The sequence below is a fragment of the Acipenser ruthenus genome, chromosome 25, assembly GCF_902713425.1.
Source record: "Acipenser ruthenus chromosome 25, fAciRut3.2 maternal haplotype, whole genome shotgun sequence".
NCBI lineage: Eukaryota > Metazoa > Chordata > Actinopteri > Acipenseriformes > Acipenseridae > Acipenser > Acipenser ruthenus.
The window spans coordinates 982,159-998,282 of NC_081213.1; the positions used below are offsets into that span (position 1 = coordinate 982,159).

General features: G+C 43.5%; 1 protein-coding gene across 1 annotated transcript in view; it reads left to right on the forward strand.

The window, feature by feature from the left end:
- The window catches only part of LOC117414078 (CUB and sushi domain-containing protein 1-like), a 162,982-nt gene that overhangs the window by 139,093 nt on the left and 7,765 nt on the right, over nucleotides 1–16,124 (forward strand). The window contains exons 48-65 of the mRNA XM_059000080.1: nucleotides 945–1,091; nucleotides 1,676–1,864; nucleotides 2,432–2,617; nucleotides 3,090–3,284; nucleotides 3,579–3,752; nucleotides 3,958–4,131; nucleotides 4,262–4,435; nucleotides 6,397–6,585; nucleotides 7,808–7,981; nucleotides 9,757–9,939; nucleotides 12,145–12,321; nucleotides 12,985–13,164; nucleotides 13,825–13,998; nucleotides 14,266–14,439; nucleotides 14,555–14,628; nucleotides 15,194–15,305; nucleotides 15,753–15,932; nucleotides 16,045–16,107. Of these exons, the coding sequence (XP_058856063.1) occupies nucleotides 945–1,091; nucleotides 1,676–1,864; nucleotides 2,432–2,617; nucleotides 3,090–3,284; nucleotides 3,579–3,752; nucleotides 3,958–4,131; nucleotides 4,262–4,435; nucleotides 6,397–6,585; nucleotides 7,808–7,981; nucleotides 9,757–9,939; nucleotides 12,145–12,321; nucleotides 12,985–13,164; nucleotides 13,825–13,998; nucleotides 14,266–14,439; nucleotides 14,555–14,628; nucleotides 15,194–15,305; nucleotides 15,753–15,932; nucleotides 16,045–16,107 (2,919 nt within the window). The remainder of the gene's footprint in view (nucleotides 1–944; nucleotides 1,092–1,675; nucleotides 1,865–2,431; nucleotides 2,618–3,089; nucleotides 3,285–3,578; nucleotides 3,753–3,957; nucleotides 4,132–4,261; nucleotides 4,436–6,396; nucleotides 6,586–7,807; nucleotides 7,982–9,756; nucleotides 9,940–12,144; nucleotides 12,322–12,984; nucleotides 13,165–13,824; nucleotides 13,999–14,265; nucleotides 14,440–14,554; nucleotides 14,629–15,193; nucleotides 15,306–15,752; nucleotides 15,933–16,044; nucleotides 16,108–16,124) is intronic.

Sequence of the window (16,124 nt, forward strand, 5' to 3'; positions counted from 1 at the left end):
GAGAAATCTTTGTACTGTCTTCATGTCTTCTCTCTTTATTTTTGAATAGTGGATCGGTGCACTGGGGAACCGTCAGCAGTTTGTATGGTTATTTGCATAACATTTAAAAGGGGATTGTGAGCTTTATTCTTGCACCTGTTTATCACATTGTCTGAAAGGCATTTTCAGTTAGTCATTAATGTTCTTTTGAAAACCATTCAACACAATAATAACCGTTGAATGTCATTGCACATGACGAAACCCAAATGTAACACTGTACCGAATTTTGAGCAAACTGGGCCCAGTGCGCTTTCTAGTATTCCAAGAGGACAAATGCAGGAAAATCAAAAAGCCTGCTCCCATACAGATTCACTTTAAAGCAATGGACCAGTCTTGATCTTGCAATCTCTATCATTATGCCAGATTCATTTGAGAAGGACCCATTTTTTCTTTAAGAAAACGATAGAAAACCAATAATTGCGGAGGCCTGGAAGCTGCAGAATTTCCCTTTGAACAGAATGTTACCTCGCAGGGGACTGTGTTGTATAAATATTTTAAAAAAATAAATCAATACATAAACAAGCTGGAATCACCGAAGACATGCAGACCTACATAGACTACAGCGTCAGAATCAAAGGGTTTTCCAGGTTACTGCACTTGACTGGATATCGGTGAAAACTGAAATGTTTTCATTTCTCTGATAAAATGAAGTGCACCTGGTGTCAAGGTGGGTGGGGAGCAGAGGTGTCTCTTTCTCTGCTCAGTCAGAGATACCACAGTGCACTTTGCACTTTGTACTTCAGTGTGACACAACCACAGTACATGGAGCATTCTTGGCTTTTATATAGTAGCACTGGGTTTTGGCATTCTTTTTTTATTTTGTAAAAAAAAAAAGCAGCTTCTGGAAGCAACAACCAAAGCTGGGTATTTTCTGTGCTGGTGTGACGCTGTGCTTGTCCCTCCAGGTCCCTCTGGACAGAGTCCCCTTCTGATGACCCTGAGTGGAAACTACTCTGCCCCGCTGAGTGTCACCAGCTCCACCAACAAGGTGTACCTGCGCTGGTCCTCCGACCACGCCTCCAGCTACAAGGGGTTCCACATTCGATACTCAGGTACTTCTGCACTCATCTTAGTTAAAGCTTTGAGACTTGCACTCCAGTATCTTGGAAACCCCATTTTGATGCACCGATGCAGGGGTATTTTTTATGCTATATAAATGCTGCGGTTGTACGGCATGGTGGCATTTTTTTTTTCTGTCCAAAACTAAATACATTAGGCCTTGTTTGCAAAGCGTTTCCTCCATTTTTTAATAAACTCCTATCTTTTTGAAAGGATAGGAAAAAAAAAACATTCTAGTGTTACAAAATGAGATGCAAAACACTTTGAGAGGGCTTAAGAGAACTTGAAATACATGACTTGAGTTGTTTGGTTTTAGTTTTGTAAAATTAACAAGTGTTTTACCTGTTAAAAAAAACCAAACAATTAAAGTCAGGAGTAAACGCTTTGTAAATATGGCCCGTTGTATTTAAAGACTCCGATTTCTGATCTGAAGCTCCTTTAGTTCCCAGAAATGCTAATTTTTGAGCAAATAATTTAGAGCAAATTAGATTAGCCCCAGTAGAAACAATGCATAGGGCTGTGCTGTATAAGCACTAGTGTCCTTGTTTATGGTGGCTGATACCCTGTTGTTTTGCAGCTCCGTACTGCAGCCCCCCCAGCGCTCCCTCCCATGGTGCAATCCGCAGTCAGACTGGCACCAGGCTGGGCAGCACTCTGCGCTTCAGCTGTGATCAGGGGTACCGCCTCGTGGGGCAGAACAGCGCCACATGTACCCGTTCCTTCCAGGGTCTGTACCAGTGGAACACCCCCCCTCCACTATGCCAAGGTGAGAGAACACAAAGCAACAGCACATCCCTTACACAAAGTCTCTCATAAGAAAATCATAGAACAGTGTAATAAAGCATAGCTAAAGCAGGATAAAGCATAGATAAGCATTGTACAGCCCAGAAAGTAAAGGTAAAGCATATTACAAAGAAAAATAAAACATGGCAAACTATGGTAAATTCACAGTAAAACCATGGGAAAAGCATGGGGGAACTAGAACATTACCATTCAGATTTACTTTGGTAAACTTGTATAAGTTATACAGTAAGCTTTCACTGTAGGTTTCACTGTAGATATGCTGATTAACACATACCAGGATACCAGGAAGAGAATGAAAAACAGTAAGGACCTGCATAATAACTATCCCAAGTCTTACATTTATGAGAGCTACATATTTATGAGAAACATGCTTGCATCTTGCAGCAAGTTGCAAAAATGGGGTGCGGCTATAGACATTCAGAAACCAATGATTTAATACCAATGATATCCTATATGGATGTGTTGGGGGGACACTGTTAACATGTACAGCCTCTCTGACAGCCTGTTTTCTGTTGTGTCTCAATGTCAGCTGTGTCGTGCAGCGTGCCGCGTGCCCCCGCCAACGGCTCTGTGTTTGGACGCGAGTACACGCTGGGCACCAGGGCCGTGTACCAGTGTAACCAGGGCTTCAGACTGCTGCCCGGCCAGCCCACCTCCGCCATCTGCCAGGAGAGCGGAGAATGGAGCCCCTCCAACATCCCTCCGCTGTGTACTGGTGAGCAAGCCTGCAGAGAGAGGAGAGAAGGGGACCCACCTTTCCAGACACCACTGTCATCGCCATCAACACTATTGTAGCTCTCAGTCAGGTGTAAAGCTTGTGTATCAATTGTCGATACACAATAAGCGGGATCAGAAGGCTTTGAGGAGGTGTACAGAGCAAAGGGGATAGTGCAGCTGTCTCACTCACGTTTCTCTCTCCTTCTCACTCCCTGTATCCCCTACATAAACCCCCAGTCAATATATGGGAACCTTAATAGTCCAAATGCAAAAGTGCATTAATTGAAACCTGTGATTTAAAGGTGTAGACACACCTTTTTGTGCCATTAAATGTATTGTTATCCCTCTGTCCTATATACAGTGGATGCCTGGGGTCATTATATATATATATATATATATATATATATATATATATATATATATATATATATATATATATATATTAATTTTATTCACCTGATGTCTTTCAGCAATAACATGTCCAGACATTAGCCATGTTGCAATGGAGCATGGGAGATGGAGGCAGATCTACGGTACCCAGAACTGGTACGGTGCTCAGATGATGCTCATCTGTGACCTCGGGTACTATTACAGGGGCCAGCGCATCACCACATGCCAGGCCAATGGCACCTGGACCATACAGGAGCCCAGACCGACCTGTCGGAGTAAGTGATGCCAGGGGTGTGTCTGGGAGGAGAGGGGTGGCGTGGGGTGCGGTTCTCCTCCTGTAAACTGAATTGGTTCTTTATTTCTTTGCTTAAATCCACTGCTAGGTTCTTTTTTTTAAAGCAATGTGTGAAATGTGGGTTAAACCATGGCAGTGCATACAGGCTCCACTCTGAGCCTTGACCAGTGACTCATTATTATTAGACCGCCCGTGTTCATGATCACTGTGTGTTCCTGTGGAGATGTTTCCTGATCTCCACGTGTGTTTCTTTGCTTCTTCCCCACCCCTTCAGTCATCTCATGCGGAGACCTGCCCCATCCCCCCAGCGGGAACAAGATCGGGGTGCTCACAGTGTATGGGGCCACCGCCATCTTCTCCTGCAACACGGGCTACACACTGGTGGGGTCGCGGGTTCGAGAGTGCATGGCCAACGGGCTCTGGAGCGGCACAGAGGTCCGCTGTCTCGGTAGGTTCCTTGTTTTTTCTACTACTGTATACCGCTATTGAGTGTTTTATAGTTGATTACATATACACACTTGTGAACAGTGCTGGGTGAAATGCAGTGAAGATCCTAGCGGGCTTGAGTCCGTCTGGGTGTTTTTATGAATTGGACAGTGTGCCATTATGGGTTCAGTGCACTAACTATCTTTCTCCGCTGTCCCCCTTCGCAGCTGGGCATTGTGGCACCCCGGACCCCATTGTAAACGGGCAGATCGTGGGTGAGAATTATAATTACCGGGGCAGCGTGGTGTACCAGTGCAACCCGGGCTTCCGTCTCATCGGCATGTCCGTGCGGATCTGCCAGCAGGACCACCACTGGTCCGGCCGAACCCCTGTTTGTGTCCGTGAGTATGGCCCGAATGAAAAGCATGTTACCCGTGTAAAAAAAGATGACATTCTCCCATTGAGCATTGAAATGTAATGGATGCAGGCACTATCAATAGTGAATGCAATGGTTTGCTTGATTCTCCATAGCCATCACCTGTGGTCACCCTGGCAATCCCACCAATGGGCTGACGCAAGGCACCCAGTTCAACCTGAACAACATGGTGAGATTCGCCTGCAACACCGGCTACATCCTGAAGGGGGCAGTCAGGTCCCAGTGCCAAGCCAACGGCCAGTGGAGCAACGCTCTGCCAAACTGCAAAAGTAAGTACTGTACGGTGCGTGACTGTGATTGCTCTTTTACCTTGGGTGACCTCTTCTGCATCCAAAATGAAATGAAACGGAATTGCGAAAGGGCGCCTCGTGGCTCTGTGAGATAAGGCTAATGTGCCCATTTAGAGAAATGGAAAGAAGAAAGTCAAAGGAAAAACGACTGATTTAATTAAGTTGTTGAAACTGTATTTCAGAGACGCTAGGAAAATTGGGACATTAATGTTATTTATGAGATGTGTGATGCGGCTGATTTCTGAGACAGAAGTACTTCACTGAGGAGCACACAGTCAACGCAGACCTAAATTACCTTTTTAAAATACATTCAATTTGACCCCCCAGTGAATATGGAATTATAGATATATTTTGTATAAAATATATCATAGTAGCTATAGCAATGTTATGTACGTAGGGCCTTTATTAAAATCAGCTTTGTTATTGTTTCTGGGACACTACTGTGCTCATAGTTACGACGACATCATATCCTGTAGTTCCACTGCATTGCAAGCAGCCATCAAGAGAAGGTCCCAGTTTTGGAGGTTGGAGTTGGAGATCAATTCCCATTCAAGCGGGCTAAGGGAAATTGCTTGACCACCTTGCATCAGTAGCTTAAATCAATTAATTGAAACAAAATCTGTCAAGGTCTTCCTCCAAGAATTGTCATATTTGCAAGCTTTAGACACGTTTTTACCAAGTGTTGAAACATTACTTTTGCGCGCACGCAACCATGGGAGCATGTTCTCCATCACTTGTGGTTCATGTATCATCAACCACAAATGGAGGAGACTCCACCTCCCCAGGGTTTGGTCTCATGACCTGGAATGGTCCAAATTTTACACCCACTACAGAATACTATTAGTTACTGAAATCAGCCTGGAGCAAGCCAGGAGCAGCAGAGGGGTGGTTTAGTTTAGTAGCCTGTGGTCACGCTAATAGAATCTGTGACTGTGAATGTCCTGGGAGTGTTTGATGGTAGTTGAAGCTGTCCTTAGCCTTGTTTTTACATTGCTTGGAAGCAGGACAGCCTCCAGGAAACACAGCATGCCTTACAGCTTGAAGAAGCGCAGTCCATTGAGACCCATACAGTTGTTTAACACAGACTCCGCTGGGGCCGTTTAGACCAAGGTCACTTAAAGAGAATACCTGATGGCTTTGTTAGTTCACTATTCCCTACAGGAGAGTAGAGTGAAAGACTGCCTAGCATTGTGTAGAAGCTACACAGCTTGCCTTGTTATATGTGTATATATGTATAAAATTGATTAGGGATTGTCTTTGTCAGTCTCAATTGAACAGTGCTGTCCCGGTGGTTTTAAAATCCATTAAGCTTAAGTACCATCATTCACTGCTGCACTTATCAGTTTTTAATGTATTTGGAATTCCAGATAGTACAAGGCTACTTAATGTCTTTCTCTGCAGCACAATCACTCGATACTGCTCCTGAATGTTATGTGCATGTAGCCCCTGGTATAAACTCTCCCTTACTTCTCTCACTGCAATCCCTACAAATGCCTGCAAGCAAAGGGCATCCTTCATTAAAAAAAACACATCTGTTGGATCTGTTCAGAAATTCATCCTTTGTCAGCGTCCAAATGCAGTTTCATCTCATCCTGCCAAAAACTTTATTGCTAACATCTGTGGTGAAGTTTAATACTGCATCTAGGAATGTGATTCTTAAGTCTTATCCAAGGTTACAATGAAAGAATATCCTTCAAATCGAAATGAACTGCAGATCAGTTAAGCAATCACAGTGTAACAGACCTGTGGTTATGTAGCAATTCAATTGTAATTACACAACTGCAAGTGTAAAGTTGTGTAGTTAAACATGCAGCTGCATTGTAATTAAAGCTGTTGTCGCAGTGCAATCAAGTGTGTTTAGGTGTGTTAGCTACTCTTGTTAGCATTCTGAAACCCCAAGCTGCTTTGGTCCTGACTGTTTGTCACGGCTGTTCCCACAGTAATGAACTGCACAGACCCTGGACATGTTGATAACAGTGTTCGGCAGGTACAGTCGAGTGGGCCTCATCGATTCAGCTTCGGGACAATCGTGTTGTTCCAGTGCAGCCTTGGGTACTATCTGCTGGGCACGGAGGTACTGTCCTGCCAGGGGGATGGCACCTGGGACCGCTCGCTGCCGCAGTGTCTCCGTAAGTCACCCCACCACAACCGGTGCCTGTCCTGAATCTCAATGCTGTGTTTATCTTTTACAAATACAGTAACGTTTTTTTTTTGTAAAGTATTGTTGTGCAATTAGAGGCATAGCCATGAGGCACAAAGTGTTTATTCTGAAAGTTAGAAAAACTTAATATAATTCATGTTGTTTGTTTTTTTATTTTGTAATGGCTAATGCTTTCGTCTGTGTTACAAAAGAAGCGTTTTCTAAATCTTGTTTTTGAGCTGGCTTGCAGGTCTGTGACATTTGATTTGCATTGCTTGACAGAAAATAGAGTTCATTGATAATACAGCAGCTGTAATAAAAGCACGCTTTTGGTGACAGGCAAGTGTTGGAGTAGAATGTGAGCTATAATTAAGCACGCACCAGGAGCCGAGGGAGAGCATTGTGCAATCAAATGTGCCATTAGCATTGAAGAGTGGCCATTGAGCAGCAGCGTTGGAGGCGGTGTGAGAATAGAAATGAACTCATTTTCCAATCAGCTCTTCATTCCCTTCCAAGTGCAGCCGGCACAATTATCCAACCCGGACAGTTGCTGTGCAGAGAGAGCAGATGCATAAACATGCAATAAGATCTATAGCTGAATGGAGCTTGTTCTTACAGCGACACTAAAAAAATAATCATGTATATAAACTGTGCTTGATCTGCCACTTGAGAGAGACGCAAAATTTAGATGGAATCCATAAGCTATATGATGCTGTCCCTTGTACTATAGTTACAATGTATGGTACCACACACATGCTTGTTGGAGTGTAGTTAGCCTCTTTATATGACCATTGGCAAAGGCCATTGTCTGCTTTGCTCATGGATAGTAATATGCAGTTCTTGGGCAATGAGCTTTACAAAGATCGATATTGTGTTGGAGAATTCACCTCAGATATTCAAACGCAAGTCTGCCTATCCTTGTTCTGTAGAAAAACAAAATGCATTTATCAGACTGCTACCCATTATTTATACATTCTGTTACAGAACCCTGTTTTTTTTAAATGTATCTGTTAGTTTTACTATATTTCTGATGAAGTAGAACCAAAAAGAAAACTTTGACAAAGGCATTGGGAAAGATTTCTGGGGGATAATTCTGTTGAGAACTTGTACAACCAACTGCTGTAGACGGACCAGCAGTATATCTTCTGATTGAGGGTGTAAAGTTAGGCTGGAACATTTTATCATGTGTTTCTGTCTCTTGTTTTTGGCAGTGGTGTCATGTGGGCATCCCAGTGTGCCCCCCAATGCCCAGCTAGAGGGGGACAGGTTCACTGTAGGCTCAGTGATCAGTTATAGCTGTGTGGGGCGACGGGTGCTCATCGGGAACTCAACCAGGATGTGCCAGCTGGATGGACGCTGGAGTGGGTCGCTCCCTCACTGCTCAGGTAGGGAGAACCAAACAGAGACAACAAAAAAACTGTGGATCTGACATCTCTCTAAGACCACAGTTATAAAAATGTAATTCTCCTGTCAAGTAGCTATTTGCTTTTAAGCCATAATCTTTCAGAAACTGCTTGACAGTTTAACAATCTTGAAAATTGATCTAGTTTTCTTTTGTTGTTGTTATTGGTTGGCTCCAACAACCTTGACATTGGGGAGTTAAAACCTGTTATCGTTTTTACTCTGGTAAATGGTCATAAAAAGGAAAGCAGTTGTAAAGAAACGGGCGCTTGTATTTATGGGTTGAAAAATATCAACGGATTATGAAACGCTCTTTTAGAGAATATAATCATTTTCTTACTGTAGAAAAGAGAGATGAAATGTGTATTGGGTTTGACAGCTGGCATGTTCTTCGGTTATGTGTTGTCTAAAGATGTAAGAAAAAGGGTTTCTCCTCTGCTCCCCCTTAAGCAGGACTCACTTCCCACCACTGCCAAGTGCTGACGAAGGCTGCTGCCTGTAAGAGGCTTCAGCGCCTCTAGGAATACAAGCACACATTATATGTTACTTCACTCATAATTATATCTCAATTACTGAGATATATTATGATTAGAGCTTCTGATTTTTGGTTTTAACCCATAAACGATAAAACACCTGCGATACAAAAAAAAATGAAATCCGTGTATATCCAATAAACACTGGAAAAACACTAGTTATATTGTTACATAATGGTTACTCAATTCACATTGACTTGACCCCTTTCCCCGTGGATTTTGTTTTATAAAATGACCTACAAAAACAATACATAATAACTTTCCCAGTGCTGCTGGGAAATGTCCCTCCTTCCTGACTGGTATCTCACATTGATGTGTTCTGAATATTTTAAACCCACCCCAACTGCTGAGTAGAGGCAACAAATTCCTACATTTCTATTGGAGGATTGTAATACGATTGTGAGATTTAAAACGAGATTACAATTAGAAACGGAGGATTGTTCTTGCTCTCGAGATTTAAAGCTTTGTTAACGTTCGATAGGGAGGATTTACGCACTCGTGGAATTTAAAACAGAATTACAAATTGTGGCGAAATGTAAAAAAACACATAAACACACACACACAAAAGAATGTGCCTGTGACCATAACGATTTCGTTGTGGAAGACAGCAAAGGAAAGAAGGTACAATTGAAGTGTACTGCCAAGTTACTATACACATTGTGACACAAAAATACGGCCAAGTATTTTGGAAAGTAACCGAAAACAATAATTCCGTACAGTATAGAAAAAGCGAAAGCTCGATTTGCATAAAACTCGAAAATAGCTAAAAACAAGCACTGAAAAATGAAATGAATAAAAACAGAAAAACAGAAGCCCTAATGATGATATATTATATCAGTGTTGACAGAGCGTTTACACTTCGTAAAAGTATAACTTGCTTAAAAAACTTCGTTGCCAAATATTTTCACTTTCAGCATTGAGAAATCATTTTTAGTACGACTGCATTTAAAATTGATGGATGAACATGATTACATTTCAGTTAGAGGGTTACCATGGAGACTTCATTTTGTGTTACTGTTTCTATGAAAGATGTTACCTAAAAAAAAAAAGTTAGTAAGCTAAAAAATAAAAGCCCTAATAGAGGCAAGCTCTTCAGATTTTCTACAAACTGAAAGCGATGGTGCTAGAGATTGGTCCAAATAAATGGTAAGATGGGTTTATAGGATCACAAGGAATTCACTGTACATTTCAAGCCAACATTTGCTTTCTTGTGCCCTGCTTTCCAGGGGAGTTCCTTGGCATGTGTGGCGACCCCGGTGTGCCCTCCCACGGTATCCGGCTGGGCGAGGAGTTCTCGGTGGGCAGTGCTGTGAGGTTCAGCTGTGAGCTGGGGTACATTCTGAGAGGCTCCTCTGAGCGCAGTTGCCAAGCAAACGGATCCTGGGCAGGCCACCAGCCTGAGTGTCACGGTATGGCAACTTTCCATCAACAGACTACCTCTTTATTAGCAATAAGCAGAGAGATTGTTGTGCTAGCAAGTCTGCTTCTTTAAGGTGCTAGTTCGGTATGGTTTGGAATTTGGTGTTTGGGCTTTTGTGCACACCCCTCATACAGAGGTAGTGTCCTGTGCATGTTTTTAAATATTGAAAAAATGATAATAAACAATACTGGATATTTTTTAGCTCATTAGGTGTTGCTATAAAAAATGATCAACATAACAAACATGGAATTTGATCCATTTCTGTACAATCCAAGAATTAAATCACATGGGCCTCCCTCACTGGTCAAAGGGATAATTCCCATTCTGAACAGTTCATGGGCAGGTTGCACAGGGTTTGATGTGAAAAGCTGCAATCCCCTGTTTCATTTTGTTCAAATTGGCTATGCATTGAATCTCTGTGACTCCCAGATGAGTTAGCTGACATTATTTATGTATTACCATAGTTTCCATCCTCCCACAATGTGCCCATTTATTCTCAGACAATTCTTTTTTTTGTGGCACATAACAGCACTTGCAGGTTTTATCTTGTTACTGGGCAAAGCAAAGGAAAGAGGCAAGAGAAAAAACGGGTTTGTTAGCTACTTATTATAGATGCAGCATTTAAATAAACGAAAGGGAAGGGGACTGTTTAATATTCTGTTTCTATCCTCATTTAATTTAGTGGTTAATAACAATGAAACGATAAACAGTAAGAAAACTTAAGAGGTAAGTGGTGCTTGAAATCCCAGGAAAGTAAAACATTCCCGTGAGAGGACCCTGCTCCCCCGCCGGAGAAAAACAGCTTCCAATTAGTAAAGGACGAGGCCTGCCGTAAGGAAAGGCAATTTAAGGAGGACTGGGAAACAAGTTAGCAAAGTGACGCAAAACTATTCACGATTTTGTGATGAACTAAGTTTTTAATGACGTGGTTCATTTATTTTTGTAAACGAGTATGTAGTGTGTAGGGAGTCTTTTATTGTTGCAAAAGATTGTTATAAAATTTGGATGAGAGGACTACAAAGCGAAGCTGAGCGAAATGATTTCTGTTATAATGAGAGAAACCCTCCACATGACCTATTAACTTAATATAAATGACAAAACCAAAGATTGTACTGATGAACTATGTTCTAAGGATGGGATTATAGATAGATAGATAGACAGATAGGTAGGTTCTTTCCTGCCTGCTCCTCCTCTGCAGTAGACAGAGAAACTCAGTAACCCTTTAGCTCTCCAGAATGAACCGCGACTCTTGTAGTGATATCTCCCAGCAGAGTCTGCTTGAGTCATGAGCTTGCCAGGAAATAGGTAGATCATGCAGGGGAGAAAACGGACCATGCTATTTTAATGAACAAAGTTGGGTAGTCCACAGTCCCTCGGCTTGGGGTTCAACCTCTTCTAATTCACCAGGTGGACAGGGATATATTGGCCTCAGCTCTCCACAGCCAGCTGTCACTCCAGATTGAACATACGCTTATGTTTTAAACATTTGTGGCTGGTTTCACAGAACCAGATTAGCACTAATCTTGGTTTACCTTACCTAAATTAACATTGGGTAGTACAGGAGTAGTACTAATCAGGGTCTGTGAAACCAGCCATTGGTGTCAGAAATAAAAGAGCTGCATCCAAAACAGATTTCATTTGAAAGTTTGTCTGGGTTTTTTTCCCCCTGCCTGTCATTGAGGTGCACACCTGCTTTCGGTTAGCAGAAACCTCAATGGGAACACAGCTGGTCATTAAGAAGGATTTACTGAGCAGATTAAAAAGCTCCAAAAAGGAGAAACCGTAATAATTCGGGTTCTGAATTATTCAGAACCCGATTCTGCCAAATGTCTGCTCTTTGCAGATGACCTTTGTGTTACAACTTTTCCCCGTTTAGTTTAGTCGCTCTCACTCTTTCTTTTGCTGCCAGGATGTTTTTTTTAAGCTACACCTAAGAGACTGTTGCTCAACCAAGTGGCTTGAAATCACACTGACCAGACATCTGTCCCCTGTAGTGAGCATTTGAAATAGCAGACTACCAGGAAAACAGCCAAGGTGTGACGCTGACTGGCGTATGAGGTCTTAAACATAGCAAAGCGAGGGATTTTCTTGGTGTGCTTTTGAATCTCCAGTAAACGGTGTGTTTCTGCCCCTCTGCAGGTCGTGTCCCATAACCGTTGGTCTCTAACGCTTTGTGTGTGTCTGTGTTCCACAGTGGTGTCCTGTGGGAATCCGGGGACCCCCAGCAATGCGAGAGTACTCTTCAATGACGGCCTGGTCTTCTCCAGTTCCATCAACTACTCATGCCGGGAGGGCTACTATTCCACAGGACTGCTGACCAGACACTGCACCATCAATGGAACCTGGACCGGAGCCACTCCTGAGTGCACAGGTACGCCGCCTTCTGTAAATCATGGTCAAGCATGGACAAGCATGGGGATTCGGTGGGAGCTATGATATAGCATGAACAAAAAAATCCAACCATGGTAAAAATGATAACTTCAATATTCAGACTTGCATCTGTTTAGCGATAAATGCATTGGCAGTAACACACAAGGTGGCCGGGCTCACATATCAGGTGGGTTGTGACACACGAGGCGTAGCCGAGTGTGTTCAAACCCCTGAGAAGTTAGTGGTATCAGTACCACCCATGCCTTCGAGTGTGTCATGAATTTATTTCCATTTTTTAAAACTGTGATTTTCCAGATTGGAATGAAAAGAGATCAGAACCATTAAATAGCCATTTTATAAATAGTTTTAAATTACAATAGATTAGTCATATCTTTACAGGCTTTGGTAAACTTAACAACACTGTAATGTGTTCAAGGAATGGCAACTCTCGTGCTGGAGGGCCATTCCACACCATGTTTAACAGGTGCAGTGAAGTAGGTTATGGCTTTATGATCCGGATGGTGGTTATATTGCTCCAGTTGAACAATTACTAACATGGATGGAACAAATACCTGGTCTGGAAGTTGCCCTGATTTAGTTCAAGCCTGTTAACTCAGTAGTTCCGGTCTCACTTCTAACCTGTCCTGTTTGTGCCCCTCTTCAGTCATTAACTGTGGTGACCCAGGGGTCCCGGCCAATGGTCTGCGAGTGGGCAGCGAGTTCACCTTCAACAGGACGGTGTCCTTTCAGTGCTTGCCTGGGTACAGCATGGACGTGGAGCGAGCTTCCACCCTGCTCTGCACTAAGGACCGCACCTGGAACGGCACCAAGCCCCTCTGCAAAGGTACATGGAACTGTTTCCATCATCCTATGAAGATGGAGTGTGATCATCTTTCTTTCTCTGGTTTTAAAGATCCTATTTGGTAATGGATTAGAACGGAATGGAGCATGCTCAGTGTAGCAACTGCTGTTCATTAACTTCACACACATGCTGCAGAGAGATCAGAGGGTCGGTGTCCATATGATGATGGTTTAGGATGGCCACCACTGTCACCAGGCCTTGTTCTCCTGAAAAGACCTCAGCGATCACTGTTATGTTTGTGCATCCCAAGAACAGCTGGCAGTTTGGAAGCTATTTGCCGTTGTAAAGCTGGGTTACATTGTCAAAGCTATTTATTTCAAACGCTCATTAGAATGAAATGCACACACATTAGAGTTAATAAACAACTCGTGCTGAATTAATGGGCTTGTAAGCTGTCTTAAGTATATTTTTCTTAGTCATTTTATAACTGTCATTATTTATAATACAAAATGTGGGTAACAGCTATGGCAATCTGGCTCCTGTCTACATCGATAGAAAGAGTTGTGTAAAGTTGTGCACGTTACCCTTATATAACAAATATAATTGAACCAAAACACAACCTTTGCTCGGGTGTTGGTGAGACACTTTTCAGAATGAGATTCATACCTTGTCTTCATGTAGTTTGTAACGCCTCTGTTTCAGCGATCCTGTGCGGGACGCCCCCCATCGTGCCCAATGGGAGGGTGGTGGGTTCGGATTTCCACTGGGGGGCCAGTGTGAGCTACGCCTGCGTCGAGGGGTACCAACTCTCCCTGCCAGCCGTGCTCACGTGCCAGGGCAACCGCAGCTGGAGCGGAGAGGTACCACAGTGTTTCCGTGAGTATAACCAACACTGGGGCAGCACACACACCCACACATGACCCATATGTTAGACCAGATCAAACTCTTTACGCCATTTGCCCTGTTTTTTGATGTGAAAGGAAACAAAAAAGTTTTGGGGTGAAGACCTTGATAAAACTGCCCCCCTTCCCTCTCTGTACTTCCTGTCTCTTATCACTTTACATCCCCCAGATACACTTAATGCTCCTCCCTCTACTTTGTGCGTGGTAGTCATGTGCTCACTGTCTCTCTCTCTCTGTCTAGCTGTGTTCTGTGGAGACCCTGGCATCCCGGATCAGGGCAGAAGAGAGGATCATGGATTCTCCTACCGCTCGTCTGTCTCCTTCTCCTGTTTCTCCCCTTTACTGCTGGTGGGCTCGGCGCGGCGCTACTGTCAGTCTGATGGCATCTGGAGCGGCACGCAGCCCTCCTGCATAGGTAACTAACATGCGCAGTACTAAACTAGCTCAGCTTAGTTTAGCTGAGTAACTATAATCAACAATTCAAAAGGAAGGCAAGCTCACTTTTTCAATTTTGCTTTACCCGGCAACAGATCCCAGCCACACAACATGTGCCGACCCTGGAGTCCCCCTGTTCGGAATTCAGAACAACTCACAGGGGTACCAGGTAAGAGACTCGGGGACAGGGTACCCCTACAGTCAAGCCTGCCTGTGTATCTGACAGTCTGTCTGATGATCTTGTCCAATAGGCTAGAATAGCTCTCCGCAACCAGAACTGCCTATTCGTAATCTACTTCATCTGATCATTGCTTGTAGGGTTTAGTTGGAATGCATGACGGAGTGTTTTGAAGTGTTTTAGTAAACAGAGGAAAGCACAAGCCCAAACATTCGTTTACTTGACTTAGTTTCTCATACTACTTCTGATTGAGTGTTTTGAATTTTGGGATGTTTTGAAGCTCTCCAGCCTCTCTGTGTCACACTAATAAGTTAGCACGTCTTGTATCAGTGTATCTTATATAAGAGAAGGCATCTCGTGCAGTTTGGGTGAGAGAACCACAAAGCAAAGCTGGGACGTTGTGGCTGCTCAAACTGTGTTTATTTTGATTTTTGGACATTGGAACTAGGTGTGGTATTCTATGCATGGGATTACATCTGTATACAGGATAAGGTATACTAGAATTGCTTTACTGTGACTGGTTGATGTGTGATTTATAATGTTTTGGACGGGTCAGATCGGAAGCATGCTGTTCTACAGCTGTAAGAAGGGGTATCTCCTCCAGGGCTCCACCACACGAACCTGCCTGCCCAACCTCATCTGGAGCGGGGTGCAGCCCGAGTGCACAGGTGAGCGAGACCCACAGCCCTTGGTGCAATGCTGCTGACTTTTTCCATTAACCCCCTTTGTGTCCTGGATATACCTGCAGGTGTCTCCGGTACTAAAAGCTCCTTTCGCAGCAAATAAGATGGGGAAGATAATAAGTAGTGAATGTGGAGTTACAGACTAAGACTGTGGAGCAGATCAGATAAGGGTAGAAGAATTGAAATACGCTTTTTTCTTCCTCCTCAATGAATCATTTGAGCCACAATATTTTGCCTGTTGTTTTGCACAGCTCAAGGTGTCTATCAACTACAGGTCACATGTGCCTTTTTAACCTAGAGGCGGTGCATGGCAACTGCAGATAATAAGGCTGTACACTCCTGCTGTTTCTAAAGATGTAAACGTTTACTACAAACACTACCGCTACTGATAGTAATAATAATAACACAGTTTTCTGTGTTCCTGCCCCGCAGCACACCACTGTAACCAGCCAGAGCTGCCTGTGCACGCGGATGTCAGGTCACTCGAGCTCCCCTCTCTGGGCTTCACCCTCATCTACTCCTGCCAGCCGGGCTTCTATCTGACAGGGGGCTCGGAGCACCGGACCTGTCGTGCCGATGGCAGCTGGACTGGCAAGCCTCCGCTGTGCACTGGTAAGAGGAAGCAGGGCACCCACTCTATTGAGTAGTCACTTGATGAAGACCCTCTACCCACGTACATGAGCATTATGATGTATTTTGTTTGTTTGTTTGTTTGTTTTTGCAGCCGATACAAGACCCAGCGGGAATCCAATTGGAAATGTGAGAGAAACTCCGAATATAATTCCAGGTAACCAAAGCACCTTG